Source organism: Notamacropus eugenii, chromosome 3 (genome assembly GCF_028372415.1).
Source record: "Notamacropus eugenii isolate mMacEug1 chromosome 3, mMacEug1.pri_v2, whole genome shotgun sequence".
In the NCBI taxonomy this organism is placed as follows: Eukaryota; Metazoa; Chordata; class Mammalia; order Diprotodontia; family Macropodidae; genus Notamacropus; species Notamacropus eugenii.
In genome coordinates this window covers 292916760-292935097 of record NC_092874.1, presented here as the reverse complement: position 1 = coordinate 292935097, position 18338 = coordinate 292916760, and the positions used below count along the sequence as shown (strand labels likewise).

The following is an 18338-nucleotide window of genomic DNA, read 5'->3' as shown; positions in this document are numbered from 1 at the left end:
AGAGTCCTGTTTCTGAGAGGTTTTAGTCCATCATGGTTTTGACAAGTAACTTTTCATGAAGAATACTCCTTTAGCTTTCCTTCCTGGAGTACCTTAGGCCCCTTCTTGCACATTCCTTCTTTTTCAGTCATCCGACTGAGCTGAAGAGAGAAACCAGAAGGCCTGACTTTCTCTTTAATTTTCTCCTTTTCCTCTCCCTTTGCAAATATTCTCTTATGGTATCAGGCCTTCCCTCTCCCCCCAGCCCTCTCTGAGTCCTACAGTTGAGCAGAGCTTTTGAGCCCCTTCTCCACATTCTGCTCCTGGCACATCTTTTCTGGTGCTTCTTCCAAAGTGACTTTCTACCTAATCTCCATCTTCTGAGACTCGTTTTCGTCATTCTTAACACAGAATGACACAGACCAGATAATCTAGGAATACATTAGTATTTAAAATATGTGCTTTTTCCTATTGCAGTAAATACTTTCCAACTCCTATAATCAACAGTTATTTTGATTGTAGGATCTTGTAGGATCTTTGTCCTGTTGCCTCGCTGGTTAATAATATAATCCTTGCCATTATACTTCATTGGGTCTGTTTTTTTTTAAGATTCTTACTTGTACTTCCATTACTGTCTAGAAGGAGGGGTTCTTAACCTGACATCTGTGAACTTTTAAAAATATACGTCTATTTCAGTAAATTGGTTTTCTTGATGATCTGATGTTTTATTTTATGTATTTAAAAACATCCTGATAAAAAGTTCATAGATTTTCTCATACCTTCTGTCAGCAGCCTGAAGGACCCCAGAACTAGAAATTTAAGGTTATAGAATCCTAAAGTTGGAAAAGACATTAAAGGTAATTTCATTCAGTTTCTTATATCTGATGCTTGCTTGAAGGCTTTTTTAGTGAATGAAGCAGTTCCTTCCATTTTGAGATTCTCTGTGGAAAAAGTTCTTTACATTCAGATAAAATTCATCATCCTATAACTTCTTCCTCTTGCTCCTAGCCTAGCCTTTTGCAGTCACAAAATTTGTGTAATTGAAAAAGCATAAGACAGTGTGCCTCATACATCAGAAGAGAGCTGGTCAGGCGTCCCTAGATCTTCTCTGGGTTAATATGTCTTCATTTCTACCTGCTATTCTTTATGTGACATGGTTTCAAGCGCTCTCACTGCCGCATGCATATTAATACTGAAAAAGAACCGTTTCTGTGAACCAATTGCACTCAGCACAGTAAAGATTAGGTTTGTCAGTCAGTATGTACCAGATCAGTTTTGTTTTACAATATTAAACTCTCTTCATATATGCTTAGTTTTCAAAGGTCATTGCTTGTCCACTCACAGCTTTTAGAAAATCAAAGGATGTTCTCTGGTCCCATAAGGGACAGGTTCCAGAAAGACCCTGTGGTGCTGTGTGATGGGACATGGGGCAGCTGGGTGGTGCGGTGAATAGAGCACAGCCCTGGAGTCAGGAGGACCTGAGTTCAAATTTGGCCTCAGCCACTGACTAGCTTTGTGACCCTGAGCAAGTCACTCAATCCCAGTTGTCTCCAAAATAAAAAGAAAAGAAATAATAAGAACTATGTAATAGTAAACACTTAATCTATGGAAAATTGAGAGACAGGAACCTATGACTATAATCTTGTTTCACTTGAATGCTGTAATACATGAGTAGAACTGTGAGCTCCTCAGTGTTGATACTCCCTCCATCATGGCAGGTGGCAGTACATCCAAGTCTGCCCATCCAAAGGGTAAAAAAGGAACATTTAACATTTAAATATAGCATTTAAACACCAAATGCTATAATGAAGTTAATAGCTGTATTCAAGGTTAGTCCTAAATTGCAAATTAGTATCTTTCATTCTTTTTGGTTTTTTAATTTATTCTAGTGAAGAAATATCTATTTTTTCTTCTCTATCCTTTCCCCCTTCCTTGAAAAAGAAAGAAAAATAAAACATTTGTAAGAAATATGGATAGTTACACAAAACAAATTCTAGGTTGGCCCTAAAAAATGCAGTAGATTTCATGGGTTTGTGTGACTGACATGCATTGGCCACATTAATCTCTGTATCTGTCTGTTTTTAGTGTATGTGCTGCTGAAGTAAACTTTCATTCTTTATAAACATATCCTTTTGGATCTTTTAATTCTTTTTATACTCATTCCCATACATTCCAGATTTTTTATGTATTCAGTCAAATATTAAAGGCCTGCTGTGTGCCAGGCATTGTGCAGAGCACTGGAAGAAGTGTAGAAATCACTTTCTAATTATCACAGGGTTTCTATCTGAAAGGACTTTAGATCACAAGTCAGAGCTGGAAGAAAACTGAGAGCTCATCTAGTCCAATTTCCTCATTTTACCTGTGACTGAAACTGAGACCCCTAAAGGAGAAGTGACTTGCCCCAGGTCTCACTTGTAGGAAATAGAAGTCAGGATTCAAACCCAAGTCCTCTGACTCCAAAACTGGTTTTCTTTCCACACTTAACACTCTTATGCTTATTATGCAACAAACCACTTCTTGTAGTTGAAGACAACATTCCCAAGAATAATATCTGTATATCAAATGTATCTTAGTGATTATTTTGGTGCATATCATTGCTTGATTTTCTCCTGGAATTGACTCTTTTGGATCTGTAGGGAAAGGTACAAGAATTATTAAGCACCTGTCTGCGGTACTTAAGGGCCTTTTCTGGATGATTGTGACCATCAGGCAACTAGTTGGAAAAGTGTGTTTTCTTGCCATGTTACAACTAAACCACTTCAGACAAATTGTTCTTAAAAAAAAAAAAAAAGACATACGTACACAGTTTTCTAGGTACAGAGTTTACCCCTTCTTTTGGGAACTCTGTATTTAACAATTCTATTACTTTAATCAGTTTTTTGTTGTTGTTTACTTCAGATTTTTTAAAAAAACCCAACACATTCATTTCTCCTTAATTACAGGATCTGGTTACCTTTCTCATAATTACCATTTGTATATCCATATATCTAAGATTCCAATTACATATTCATAAAAGGCAGAAATCAAACCCATTAGCTAGCCTTCTTTCTGTCCTTTCTAGAGGCTACCCGAGATTCTTTTGGCCATCTTAAATAAAATGATAAGTATATCAAGTAACTATTATAATATAGTACCCTGTACTCACTTAAATTTTTTTTAATTTTTGATTGAATTTTTTAAAAAAAATAACACATCTGTTTTCTCTTCCCCAGTTGAACACAAAGAAAAAGAAAATCCTTACAACAGAAATGTAAATTCAAGCAATGCAAATTCCCGCATTGGTCATGTTCAGAAATGTATGGGCAGTAAGGGAAGACTTCACAGACAAAGGCTAGACCTGCAACCGGCCGCATAAAAGTCTTTAAACTAAATGACTAATTTTGGGGAGTGACAAACAAGGAATTCCCCCAAGTTGGACTAGATGGATGACCTTTGAGGTCCCCTCCAACTTTGAGATTCTGTGCTTGATTCTTTCAACAAGGTGGATTTGAACTTGAAGGATGGATAAGATTCTAACACTGAGAGGTTAAAAGGAAGGCTATTTCTGGTAACAGGAATCATATATGCCAAGGGCTTTGAAAAGGACCTGGATTTTAAGAGAAGTAAAATAAAAATTCAATGGTAAAAAAAAAAAAAAGCATTGTAAAGCCCTAGTATACATGTTGAAGACACTATGCTAGACTCTTTCTCCACAGTCCATTTCAGAAGACCTAAGGAAATACCTATGCAGTTTGAAGATGAGGGTCTATTATGACATTTTTATGGAAATTAATCTCTTGCGTGGGGGGGAGTCAGAAGGAGAGAGAGAGAGAGAGAGAGAGAGAGAGAGAGAGAGAGAGAGAGAGAGAGATCTTTCTTGTAATTAGGATAGACTAGTAGGTGTATCCCATCCATTTTAGCTTTAATTTTTTTTAAAAAAGTCACTAGTTTCTCTTATTTCCTTCTCTCCTTTTTCTGTATTTTATTTTTTAGCTATTATAATATGCTATAAAGGGAGCAGAAGTAACCAGTATGTTCTTTCAAGGAAGGTTAAAATTACATAGAAATCTTCAATATAATTTGAAGGACATTGATTGCATTATTTTCACCATTTGTATGACCCTCAAAATTTAGAAATTAATATAGTATTATACATCTCTTTTTTACTTTAGTGAATCTCCTTTATGAATAAGAATATTTTGAATTTATGGTCAGACCTTTTAATCTGTGGTTCCTATCCTAATGCATATTTTCATTATTTTTCTATCTACTTTCTATCTGCCTGTCCTTGTTTTCCTGGAAAAACAAAACAAAAAAACCATGAAATCAGCCACATCAAAATTAGTGACATCTATTATCAGTCTCTTACTTTAATTGTTAGACTTGAGGTTGCCAAATTTTTGGTTGATCCAAGTTCTGAAAATAATAATTTTATTTAGTGACTGATGACCTGGTGTTTGTACGTTCTCGAATGATCTGGTATCTCCTCTTCAGAGCATCACACCAAGATGTGGGAAGACTGACCTGTTCTCCCCAGGGGCACAGTGGGGGCAGGCGGCCACCGTCCTGTCTTCACCACTCATTTACCTCCTCAGGGTTGTTGATTATAAATATCATGGATTGCCAGGACTTTCCAATTGTCTTAGGAATTGAATGTCACATTCCACAATTTAAGAACAGCTCATATGCTAGGGTTGAATAGTTAGGAGGGCTCTAGCCATGCTGCCTCACCTTCAGCTCTATCAGAGCAGGGCACCTTGGTCCATATAGTAGGTTTAAGTGCAGCTACATCTGTAGACAGACACATGGAGAGAGAATCCAGCACCATTTTAGTTTCATTTTCAATGACTGACTTATACAATGGCTCAAAATAGGAATGACTAGACTACTTGCACTTATATTTTCTTTCTAAAATTTTTTTGTCTTACAGTTCTCTAGTGATCCAGTTTTGTTTTGTTTTTTGTTCTTCCCCTTTTTACTACACACAATTTGAATGAAAACAATTGTAATATGAAATATAGGTTGAGAACTAGATCTTTTCAATTTGCTGTCTCAAGATAATTTTCTCTTTCCCTGGCAAGTGAGAAAGTAGACAGCAAAAGGACAGGAAATTATTCATTTTAGTGGGAAGAAATCCAAAAAGTAGCAATGGTCCAGAGCACCTAATAGTGATGTGAGGCTTCAGTCAGTAGTATCCTTTAGGCAAATGAAGCCTTAACTCATGCACCAAGTAGGGAGGTAAGAGTTACACTCCATTATAGTGACTATTGAGAGTGCTTATTGCCATGGTAACCAAGTGTTTTGCTTTCTTATTAGTAACACAGGCTTCAAAAAAAAAATCTTTATGGATGCTTTTATTATTTATTCTTTCTTCTTCATAAGTGGGTCACATAATCTCAGTCCCCCTCCCCTCTCCCTTTTATCACTCTTGATCAGAGCGATATGTTAGATTCAGTTGCCCAAGCCTCAGTGGAGAGTGAGTGCAAATAATATTTCCAGAGTGAATAACATAAAAGCTTATTAATTCAGTGTCCCCCAAGGTTGGAGTTTTTGCTAATTAGTAGTTAAAAGTTACTTTTTCTGGATCTGTCAAGAAAGGAATTTGTTGCTATGCAAATTACTGGCATAAGCAAGAATTTTTTTTTTTTTTAAAGTTTGGGATAAAGGTAGGAGTTGCCATGCTTAATTAGCCTAAGAGAATAAACTTCTATGAAACCTTGGAAAAGCAGACATGTACATACCAATAATTGATGTTCTAATTGAAAATAGACTATTCATTAAAGGAATTCCCTTAAGGACTTCAATCAGACCTAGGTCAAGTTACTGTTATATACTTTAATTATAGTAATAAAATAGCATTAAAAGAATCTTTAATTCAGAGTGGCCTTTCCTTGAAATCAGTCTGGAGTAAGTTTCCCTGGTACTTGTGTGACTAATGTAGAATGATTCAGTTAGAATGCAATTGGATCCAGTTAATCAAATAGTTGCATAGGGCTGTGAATTCTAATCCCTGCTCGGCAACCTGATCTATCCCATCCTTAGCAGGGGCCAAGTAGGGAATTTGCATTAAGCCCCATATCTTGTAGGAGACTCCACTTGCTGTTTCACTGTGACCTTCGTATTTTGATGGGCTTCATGCACACCTTTTTCTGTTTCTCTTTATTGTAGGATCTGCCTGTTACTGCTGCCCAGAGAATGAGGACTGGCCCATGATCCTAGTTTAGTTTTGTCTTTTTTCCATATGGTATTGGTTCTATGAATTGTCAAGTCATTGTTCTTCTTAGTTCTTCCTTTTCTTTGCTGGAAAAGTGAGCATGATAGCAGGGACCTCCCTCAGAGGATCCACCTTAGCTTTGTGGAAGGATTTCCTGTTGCTTCCCTCCCAAAGGTCCTGGAGTGGTCTCCAGCTCCCACGGATTGATTCCTGGGAGGTTCTCTCCTCTTGGAATTTAGCTTTTTTCTAGGCTGCTCTGGAGCTACCTCCTATAGGAAACCTTTCATGATTCCTTCACTGGTTGATGCTCTTTTCCTCCTCAAGTTTCTTTGCATTCACTTAATCTGTGAACTTGTTGTTTTTCTCCTAAAATATAAGCTCTTTGAGGAGGGGGGCCTGGGAGCAAAGGGGGAAGGGAAGAGAAGGCAACGAAAGAATGTTTTTGTTTTCCCACTGGAAGGCCCCCCAGGTAACCCGGAGGTAAGATTAAATGAGGTGATTCTTCTGCTGGGTGCCAGAATGTGCTTTTATTAGGTTCTTAGTTTAATGAGTTGGACCAGAAAGTCCAATAGAGATTTGAAAGAGGATCTATAGACTGTCTTCACAGCCTGCCTGGGGTGAATTCCAATTGGACATCTTCCTAATTTGATTATCTCCACCTGCCATCTGGGTCCAGTGGCAGGATATAGATTAGGACAACTGGAGATGGCCTGCTTGAGTCCAGAGTGGGTGCTATACAAATGCTTATTCCCTTGCCTCTCTGAGAGAGAGAGGAATGCTGGGGAAATGATGGCGATGTTAAAAAAAAAAAGAGACAGCAATCAAAACTGAATTCCTTTTTTTTTTTTTTTAAACAATGATTTGCTACCATAGTCCTCTTCAGAAGGAAGGACAAACAACAATCTCCCTCCAATTCTGAACTAAAGATTTGAGGCCAATCTTGGCTTCCTCCGACCTGTCACTGCAGTACAAGACTTTGCACACCCCCATCTACATGGCTGCAAAATCACAAAATTTGAAGATTTGGCCTTGGCCATCAAGTCTTAGGACATTGAGAAGAGACGACATTGTCCTAGCCTTCTAAGGCAGAGAGCTTTATAGATGCCACCTGAGGAACTTAATACTACACTTAGTATTCCCATTTTGCAGAAAACTTTGGAAGAAACTGAGGCTTAGAGATGTTAAGTGACTTGGCCATGATTACAAAGCTCATTGATGCCATAGGCCAGATTTGAAGGTAGGCATTTCTAGCTCTAAGTCTGCCTTTTATTCTACAATACCATACTGTCTTTAGCACTGAGCTAATTTTGACTGTGAATGTATAGTTTGCACATTCAGGTCATTTTAGCCTGGAGGTTGCTCTTAGGAAACCATCCATGACATTGCTGTAATGAGAGGCTTTTCTTATACATTAGCTTTTGGAAATGCCCTTTGCCATCCATTGCAGAGAGTACAGTGGCAAAACAAAACAATCTAGGGTTAAAGTGAAGGCCTGAACTTACTGTGCACATTTGACTTGGAGCCACCAGGAAATACTTATGAATAGTTTGTAAAATTATTGTTACTCTCTTGTAGAACTTGAACACTTAAGAGTGATGGGTTTGGGGGTTTTTGTTTGTTTTTTAAAAACAATTGGACTCCATGGTGGGGAAGGGCACATCCTTTACTAATATGACTTAGTTTTTAGATATTCATTTTGTGTCCTGTAGAAATCTTAAATTCAACTTGTCCAAAATGCAACAATCATTTTCCCCCTGAAACTCTTCTCCTTTCTAAGCTTCTTTATTATGTCTGATCAAGGGTTCCATCATCTTCTCAGTGTCGTTTGCTTGTAATCTACGTGTTCTGCTGACACTTCACTTCCCATATCCAATCAGTCCCCAGGTCCTATCCCACATATCTCCGTCTCTTCTTTATACTGCCCCACTCTGGGGCAGGCCTCATTTCCTCAAACCTGAACTATTGCTATAGCCTGCTGCTGAGGCTCGCTGCTCCATGTCTCTCCCCATTTCAGTCCATCCTTCACTCAGCTGCCAGAGTGACTTTCCTAAAGTATAGGTCTAATCATGTCACCCCCTTCCTTAGAAAATTTCAGTGACTACCTCTCATCTCCTGGATCAAATAGAAAATTCTGTTAGACATTCAAAGTTTTTTATAGCTTAGACTGCTCCCTGTCTCCACTACCTTTCTAGCCTTATTATGCCTTATACCCACCTACCATATAATCTTCAGTCCAGTGACACTGGCTTCCTTGATGTCCTCAAACAAGACACTCCATCTCCTGACTGGGCATTTTCACTGCTTGTCCTCCATGCCTGGAACCCTCTCCCATCTTATCCCTACCTTCTGGCTCTCTTCCTGCCCTCTTTTCATCCCTTATTCTCTCTCTCTCTCTCTTCCTCTTCCTCCTTCCCCCTTTTTTTCCCCTCTCTCTTTTGGGATGGGCTAGAAAATCCAGTAGAGATCTGAGATAGGCATCGTGGCCTATATCCACAGCTAGAATCATCCCTTGTATTTGAGAAGGAGTGCGTTAACATCATTTGTTGGAACTGTTGTAAGCAAAGAGTTTGTAGTGAAGACCTGGAGCAATTTAGGTCTCCAGGTGAATTGATCTGGACCTCAGGAAGGGGTGGACTAGTATGGCCTCTGGGGTGGGGATGGGGAGTGGACTGCAGGGCCTCTGATGTTTCCTTAGGTGCTCAGTCCTGTGATCTCTTATATCCTGTAAGTGACAAAGCTAAGAGGTGAAGCCAGCCTTCTGCTGACTGCTGTCCAGGGCTCCCCCTCTGTGCTTCTCTTCTATTCCTAAGTCTTTTCAGTACCACAGTACTGATAAAATTTCTAATGCTTTCCTTTATCCATTTTATTGACATTCAGAGAATTTTTTTTCAGAGATACATTGGCTTGATCTCTGTGATAATCCTCAGGCTGTTTAAAGGCCTAGTGTGTGTTACATTGCATTTTTGAGAAGGTACTTTGATATGCAAAGTACTAAATAGTATTATATCCTTCATATTTGCAAATGACACTACTGATATGTGACAAATTCTAGAGAAAACAGAATGCATCCGTCTGTCCCTCTCCTATTGTGACTTGATTTCCCAGCTAGCCCAAAAAGTTGTCTTTCTTGAGAAGCAAAAGAAGAACTCAGTGTAGTGTGGCAGAGGTAAGGAGATAAACTTGCCATAGCACCATGAGTCTGGGAATGCTGTGTTTGGCATCCATGTGTATAAAGAAACTAGTGCATGCCCATACTCATGCTATACAGTGAGACACAAGGTGGTCTGAAGCAGTGGTTGGAAAGACTCCAGTTTGGACAGACCACAAGATGCTTTTTCTAGATTTAGCAGAGGAATTTCTTGGGGATGATTCCCGAAATCACTCTGTGACATCAACAAGAGAGATTGAACTTGATGATCACTAATGGGAACCCTTTCAGGTCTGAGCCTCATGGTTTAGCTCTTAGCTTTTTAGTGACGTGGTTTTTCTTTCTGTGACGAGGGCTTGGAGAGAACCAGGCTTCAGTCTTGATTTACCTAAATCAGCTTACAGTCAGCTAGCATTCAGAAATGGCCTTCTTTGTCATAGGCACTGTCCCAGGTGCTGGGGGTACAAGGACAAAAGACTTTCATGTATGAATGTTATAACAATGCTCACCTTTTTAGAATAGTTAAGGCTTCATTTTACCTACTCTAAAAAGTCTTTAATGGCACAAATTTTTACCTCTCTACTTTTTTATTTCTGTTTAAGAAGGCCACAGGGCTAGTGAATCCTCATACCCAAATGGTGAATGCCCTTGGAACTACTTCATTGTGTGCCTTGGTTTATAATACAGGCATTAATCAGTCTATCTCTTTACCATCCTTGGCGCTCAATTGCCACCAGCCAGAATCTTAAGAGAAGGTTGCTCACCTTCCTTGCAGCCTCAGGCTCTTGCAAAACAGAAGCAGCAAGAGATTGATCCGACTTTTCTGTATACAGCTTCTGTTCCCTGAAATTCTAACCTGGGAGAAAGGTTTTTACAGTTTGACTGCTCAGTATTTCATCTAGGAGCCAATTCATCCTGGGGAAGACAGAAAAAGAAGGGAGGGCATACTTCACTAATATGAAATTGCCTCTCTCTGCCTTATGCAGTGGCACTCATCTACTTGCTGGGAGAAAAGCAGCAGTAGAAAACACTGGCTTCCATATAATGATGTTTGCTGTGTTATTCTAGAGTGTCCTGCCTGGGCTTCTCTAACAGAACAAAACCTATTAGAAATAGCGACTTTCCATCGGGACCATAGTGAATTTGGAAAATTCATGTTTTAGAAGTGATTGTATCAAGACTAGTTTTGCCCTTCTTATTCTTGAGGAGAAAATTCTTAAATTTAAGAAACAAGGTTCAAAAGAAATGTATGTTGGGCTTCTACCTGTCGTTGGAATACGATCTTTTAGTGAAACTAGAAACCTACTTTTGTGAATGTTGATAGTATAGATCCTGGTAAAAGGAAGAGCATTAAGGTACAGGGAAAGACTTAGCAGAAAACAAAAATTGGCTGCATTCTTTTATTTTTATCTTTTGAAAAAAAATTTTTTTAGAACATTGCATTGAAACGAAAAGGTTGGAAGTATTCTGGGGATAACATGGGAATGTTTACTGGCAAAGGGACTCCCTGAATTAGAGTGTTTGTGCTGTGAGGAAGCTGCTTGTAAGTCTGTCTGATTCATTTCCCTTTATACTCCTCTGGCCTTCAGTGTGTGGCCTCCTTGCCTTCAATGTGTGGCCTCCCTACTTCCAGGGCATCTCTTGAATCCATCCCTTTCTCTCTGTCCACAGGGCCACCACCCTAGACCAGGCCCCACCACCTCTTGATCAATGGTATATCTTCTGTTATTGTTGTTATGTCATGTATTATATTATAAAATGGGTTACTATTTGTAAGGTGCAGTACCTGGCACCTAGGTTCCCTCTTCCCTGGTTTATTGTGATAGCTCCCTAATTGGTCTCCTTACCTCAAGTTTCTCCTCATGCCAGTTCATCCTTGAAACAGTTGCAAAGTGATTTACCTAAAGCACTCACCTGATCTTGTCACTGCTCTATTCAGTAAACTCAGATGGCTCCCTGTTGCTTGGCAGATTAAATATAAACACAAAATACACCCATTTGACATTTAAAGCCCTCCACAACCTGCAGCAACCCTGCCTGTCCAAACTCACTGCACAGCATTTACCGTAACACACACTATAGTCTAGCCAAGGTTTAACTTTTCTTACTGCTCTTTACGTGTCACATTCTGTTCCCCATCTCCACGCCTTTGCACTGGCTGGCTCCGTGTCTGAAATGCAGCCCCTCCCCATCCCAGGCCCTTTAAATCCCTTACTTCATTTAAGGCATAGTCTTCATTAACGTCCTCAAAGGTTAGTACCTTTTGTCCAGAATTTTATCCATGCCTTCGTGTCATCCTCTGTCATTAGATTAGAAGCTCGTTGTCTTTGGGGATTCTGCCTGTTGCTTCTGTATCCCCAGTGCCCAGTTCACTCTCTGCTCCAGACTAGCTGTTTAACAAATGCTTTTTGAGTCTGTGCTGCAGTCCCCGCAGCCTCTTGTTTTACTCACCCCACACTTTTCCCTTCTGCCGTGGTGGCTTGGGACAGGCCCTCCCCAGGGGCCTACTTCCTCAGTTCTTTTCTTGCCTTTCTTGACCTCCCGGCTGCTAGGATCGATTTGTGCCTTTTTTATTTTCCCTGTACTTTGGATTTCCCTCTTAGAAGGTCATTGTGAGCTGATCATGTATTCTCAGCTCCTAAAATAGGCATTTATTCCTTGAGTCTCCCTCCATTCCAGTCAGATAGTCAACATGCATTTATTTATTAAGCCCCTGCTATTTTCCAGGTACTATGCTAAATGCTGAGGATACAAAGAAAGGCCAAAAACAAAACAAACAAAACTCGGTCCCTGCCCTCCAGGAGCTCATGGTCTAATGGACAGAGCAGCTCTATGCAGGATAAATTGTGGGTCATCCCAGAAGGAATGCACTAAGATGGAGGATGGGAAAGCCAGGAGGCAGAAACCAAGAGAGAGAACAGCCTAGGCCTTTCGGAGATGAGTGGCATGTGTGAGGCACATCAAAGGGACCAGTGTTGACAGCGTGGTAGAGACTAAGGTGTAACAACACTGGGAAGGGAGGAAGGGACCATCTTTATGCAGGGTTTTAAAAGCCTAAACAGAGGGTTTTTTACTTGGACCTAAGTACAAGAAACAGAGACGATAGGGTAAAAATCTGTATTTTAGGACAATCCATTTGACAGCTGAGTGGAGGAAGCTTTGGAGTAGAGAGATCCCGGAGGCTGGGAAGCCAATCCATGTAGGGTAGTGTAGTAATTTAGGTGTGGACCCCCTCATTCTGGTGCCGAAGTCAACCTCCTAAAGTGCAGGCCTCTATCTATAAACTCCCTAAGGTTTCCTATTACCTCCAGGGCTGTTCTTGTTTGTTTGCTTTGCTCATTTCTTTCTTTTCATTGTGATAAAGGGTTAAATCCTGACACTCCCACTGTTCTCTATTTCAGTCTCCATTCATGACATCAAGCTTTTAATGGGCTCAGAGTCCAGTGGCCGGTCCTATTGATTGGTATGTTACAGATCAATAGGGTAACTGGAAATGCCTTCCCTCCATTAGACTGCTTGCTAATCTCAACATGACTGCAAGGCATAAAAAGGTCAAGGTTAGATCGTCCAACGTGTGCTCACATCCCTATGTAGAGAGGTGATTTTATAAACTCTCATCCCTTCGAAGGGAAAGTGCACAATCCAGAACATAGAGCAAGTGTGTAATTCTAGTTAGACTTTCCTGACACCAGTAACACCCGATCTGTGGTTCAGTCAATCAACCAGACACTGAGTGCCTGCTCTGTGTTCTAAGCACTAGAGATTACAGTATAAAGAATAAAACAATCTCCACTTGAAGGAGCTTATCTTCTTGTGTGGGAGAAAACAAATATACTGTATCTGTCTGTCTACATGCACATTTAGTTAATAAATGCAAATATATGTTTATTTATTATAAACATATGTGTGTTTGTCTAAACACACATTGGGCAGCTAGGTGGCTCAGTGGATAGAGCACCGAGTCAGAAAGTCAGAAAGCTCGGAGTTCAAATTCAGCTTTTGACACTCAATAGCAATGTTGACCCTGGGCAAGTCACTTAGCTTGTGTTTTAGAAAAAGCCACGGACCGTTGGCATACTGTGGTCCATAGGCCACAGATGTGACTGAATAACAACTTATAAACACATTATACATACCAAAAGTGGTTAAATAGAAAAGGGTAATATCTGAAAAGGATGGAAACATAGCTTGGAGCCAAGTTATATTGTCATTCAGTTGAGCCCGAATCTTTGTGATCCTGTTTGGGGTTTTCTTGGCAAAGATTCTGGAATATTTTGTCCTTTCCTTCTCCAGCTCATTTTACAGATAAGGAAACTGAGACAAACAGGGTGAAGTGATGTGCCCAGGGTCATCCAGCTGGTAAGTGTCTGAGGCTAGATTTGCACTCAGGTCCTCCTGCCTCCAGTCCTGGTGTTCTAGCCACTGTGCCACTCAGCTGCCCAAGTTGTACAGGTCTTTAAAAGCTAAACAGAGGAGTTTATTTTTCATCCTAAAGGCAATTGGAAGCCACTGGGGTTTATGGAGTAGGCGAGTCACATAATCCATCGGGAGGCTGTTGCTAGAATCCAGTTAAGAGGTGATGAGAGCTTGGACTAAGGTGGCCACTGTTTGCGGGGTGGGGTGGAGGTGGAGGCAGGGCAGAATGGCTCAGGGACAGATAGCTTTTGCTAGACTTTATATGTATGATGAGTGTTGTGTTTCTTGTCTTTTCAGTGGGTGGAGGAGTGAGAAAATTTGGAATGGAAAATAGAAATCAAATTTTTAAAAATGAACAGAGAGGAGAGTAGAGGCAAAAGCTGTGAGGACAGAGACTAGATTTGGCAGCTGGATGGGTGACATGAACACCTAGCACTGCCGCTCCTCAGGGTGACTTTGTTCCTTGTTATTTAAACCTATGAAGTGTATACAGAATCAATCCAGGGTTACAGGGAAGGGGAGGAGAGAAGGAATTGGAAAGGACCAATATTGGAGGCCACCAAGGGCCATGCCTTCTTAGAAGCATCAGTTAGAACAAGGTAGGACTAGGAGAGAAGAGGAGAAAAATCAAACTGCATCTGTCCTGAGCTCTGATAGGCTCCAGGTGGCAGATTGACTTACTGGAGAACACAGAACATGCACACAGTTTTTCAGCATGAACTGTATATCTATTTGTGTTCATTTGAGCTTTTTGATCTTTAGATTCTGGATGTGCAGGAGATTGTTGTTGAGGGCATCTGTAAGAACTTTGAGAATTAACTAGGGAGACACCTGAAGCTTTTTTTTTTCTTTTCTTAGAACAGTGTCCTATTTTTTAATTCCAAAGTTAGATATCTTTAAGTTAGGAGTAGAGTTTCATAAGGTTGTAGCATTATTTCCCTGATAAGTTCGTTTAAAAATAATGTTCCCATTTTAGACCCTTTAATCAGGCTAGCTCTGCTGTAGCGGTACTTGTATGATGCCAAGTAGAATATTGTGTCCAGTTTGGGATTCCATTTTTAAAAGGCTGTGGAGAACCTAGACAAGGCAAAGAAGAGCCAGAAGTGTGATTACAGCCAGCTCAAAGAAAAGGGTTACAATTGAGGCTGTCGTCTTGACTGGATTGTAAACCGAGGCACAGTGGTATGGCTTAGTGACTGTTTTTAAGCACACTAAGGGTTCTCATGGGGAAGGTTCAAACTTAGTTTGCCACAGAGACATAAACAAGAGGCAGTCAATGAGAGGGGAAGGAGAGGCTGCTAGAGAAGGTGACAAGACCCTCCTAGGAGTTTGAGGAGCCTTCAGCAATAACTGCCTTATGTATGCACCACCTAGGAGCAGGATAATGGACCAAAATATTTCTTGAGTCTCTTTTAACAATGTGATTTTATGATTCAGATAGAGGGTGTTCTAAATATTTCTTGAAAGAAAAAAGCAGAAAGGAACACTTGTTTTTTAGGAGTTTTTAAGGCTGTTGCAATGTTTGTCATCTATTTTATCCTAAAGGATGATTGGTTTGAATGTCTTTGCTCTGAAATATTTATTTTCCAGTTTAAATATTCATGAGTGGCTGATGGCAGAACTCGCCTGCAGGGAAAAGTCAACCTTCTGGAATCTTTGAGTTAGGTCAAAGGAATCTCTTCTGTAGTGTCTCCATGCTCCCCCTCCCCCAAGAGCTGTACAGCGTATTTGGTAGAGATCTCCAATGAGGAGGAACTCACTGCCTCCTAAGGCAGCCTCTTCCCTTTTGGGCAGTTCTAAATGGTAGGGAGTTTTCCTTATATAGAGCCAAAATCGGTTTGTCTGCAGCTTCCACCCATTGCTGTAGTTCTGCCTGCCCACTGTGGCCAAGTAAATATCATCTTTCTTCTGCGTGCCACCCATTACTTGCCGATAGTTCTCGTGTCCTTAACTCTTCTCTTCCCTAGACTAAATCATTCCTTTCAGCTGGCCTTTATACAGCGTGATTCCCATCCCCCTCACTATAATGTCTACCTGCAGCTTGTGAGTGGCCTTCCCAAAATGCGATAACTAAAACTGAATGCGGTTTTCTTCATGTCATTTCCTTGGGGACAGAAGGCCTATTATCTCTGCCTTTATGGATCCTATTCTTTTAATATACTTTACCATTGCCTTGGCTTCTTTGTTGAGCCTATAGCAAGTCCACTAAAGCCCTGAGATCTTTTCCTCTCATCGTTGTCTGACATGCCTCTCCCATCTGGGCTGTGTGAAATTTGATTTGGGGGACTCACATGAAGACCTTTTCATTTGCCCCTGTTTACTTTAATCTCAGTCTTATTTTGCCCATCCTTCCGACCACCAAGATCTCTTGCATCCCAGGCTCCTCACCCATGCTCTCTGCAGGCTTGGTAAATCTGCTGTTTGTACTTTCATCCAAGTCATCAATAATGATGCTGAAAAATAACAAGGCAGGTCCATGATGGTGGCCTAGAGACCTGGGAGTGAATGGCTCTCTGCCACTTCTTAGGTCCAGTCATAGAACTAGGTTCTGATCCACCTGACTGTGTTATTGTTTGTTTGACATCTCATCCCAGGAATATCATAAAAGACTTTGGCACCTTGAAATTCAAATCCACCATGCTTGTGGCATCTCCTGATGTACCAGTCCAGCTGCTTGTCTTCATCCGGGAATGAGGTAACCTGGCCTGGGTTCTTCATGAACTTGGAGTGGGTCTTACTGGTCACTGCTTTCCTCATAAGACTCAGAAACCCTTTCTTTCCTTGCATGTTAAGGAACTCTGGCCAGAAACTTAGATTAAACTCACCAGCCAATAGCTTACAACCTTCCTTTCTGAGGAACTGACTCACATTTGCCCTTTTCCTGGACATGTGGTACTTCTCTGTGTTCCCAGTGATTTCTTATAGACCACAGATGGTAAGTAGCAGAGCAACAGGTGCCCTTAGGCCTCCTCTTCTACCTGCTTACATCATTATCTTTTGTTTGTTTTTAACCTTGCCTTTCAAAAGGTCTGTATTTTTATTTAATCAATATAATTCAAGAAAGAATGACTCACCACCTAATTTGTGCAAGGCATTTTTCCAAGATGGCTGCTTTTTGTTAGTTATTTTTCTTTTCTCTCCAAGCAGAAAAAGTCTTCATTTTAGATGTTCTGGAAGTCAGTTTCCTACTTGAGAACATTTGACTTACAAACTTGGTTGCCCTCTTTCCAAGAGAGCTGACACTGCTGAATCTCAAGTCCTTGCACTCCTCCTCTGAGAGCCATTGGCTCCCTGGGATCCACAGATTCAGGACACCCTTCTTATCTCTCTTACCCCTTTGCCATATTTCATAGTTCATGGGAATAAACCCTGAAGTTGCCCTCGCAGGACTCTTCTCTGTTACAGTCACTACCCCATATGAGAACTCTTGGCTCCCTAGGAGCTTTCTTTCTCAGCCCTCCAGACCAGGAAACATCCGAGTCTTCTCCTCTACACACTCCATCCCTCAGGGAGACCTGGTCCAGTAAGGATGAAATATAGAAAGGGGAGTCAGTCTCTACTGTAGGATAGGATGTACATGCTTCATCTGGGACTGCGGATGAAGGACATAAGATCCTACCATCCTCCACTGGAGCTTAGAATATGTTTTCCTCTTCGTTCTGTAATATTATAAGTGCCAGAGTTTATCCACTATCAAGGGTTAAATAATCTTTTCTTGATTTGGCCAGATAATCTAATCATTCTCTGTAATGTTGTTTAAGTGGAGAAATGCATTCTTTGTCCAGACAAAATGAACCATTTGGAATGGTGTGTGTTATACGTGAGGGAGTACTGTCCAGGGTTGGGGAACCTTTGGCCTAGAGGCCACATGTGGTCATTTGTTCTGTGAAGTTTGGATTCAGTCAAAGGGCTCTACTTGAGGACCTAGAGGGCCACATATAGTCTTGAAGCCACAGTTTCCCCACCCCTGCCTATATTATATATATTTTTATTCATATACAGAGAAAAAAAATTGGGCCTGGGTTCAAATTCTAGCCCTGCCATTTCCTAGCTGCGATTCCCCCCTCTCTGGGACTCAGTTTTCTCATTTGTAGAATGGGGATAATGATCTTTGCAAGTTTTCTGAAGTGCTTCGTAAATTGTAAAGTTAGGTGTAAAGATACATTATTTTTCTTAATTTCAGCTTGAACTTAATACCGTAACAATTGAATACGAATTTGAATTCATATACTGAATCCAAACTTCACAGAACAAATCCCCTTAATAAAAGGATTTGTTCTGAAAAACTTGGACTCAGTCAAAAAGCCTCACCTGAGGACCTAGAAGGCCACATGCCTTGAGGGGCAGATTCCCCACCCTTGTAATTGAAGTTGAGTCTGTCTAGTAAGTGTTTCCATCAGAAGCCACTAAGCTAGGAAACTTAAGACAAATTTAGAGCCACTGGCTATTGCCTTTAACAAACTTTGTGGGGTAGAGGTAACAGATTTCAAGTGCGCAAGCATCTTTCTGCTCCAGACTTACAGGTTATCATTGCTTTTTCCATTTAGATTTTAATAATCTTTTTGTTACATGTTTATTGGAGTGACTCTCAGTTTCATCAGC

General features: G+C 40.5%; 1 protein-coding gene across 34 annotated transcripts in view; it reads left to right on the top strand.

The window, feature by feature from the left end:
- The window catches only part of RBFOX2 (RNA binding fox-1 homolog 2), a 313475-nt gene that overhangs the window by 213637 nt on the left and 81500 nt on the right, over nt 1-18338 (top strand). The window contains exon 1 of one of the 34 annotated variants that reach the window (XM_072655916.1): nt 16350-16431. The exons of the other annotated variants lie outside the window; for them this stretch is intronic. Coding sequence (XP_072512017.1) covers nt 16393-16431 — 39 coding nt within the window. The 5' untranslated portion in view covers nt 16350-16392. Of the gene's footprint in view, nt 1-16349; nt 16432-18338 lie in introns of those variants that run through there. 34 annotated transcript variants of the gene reach the window in all.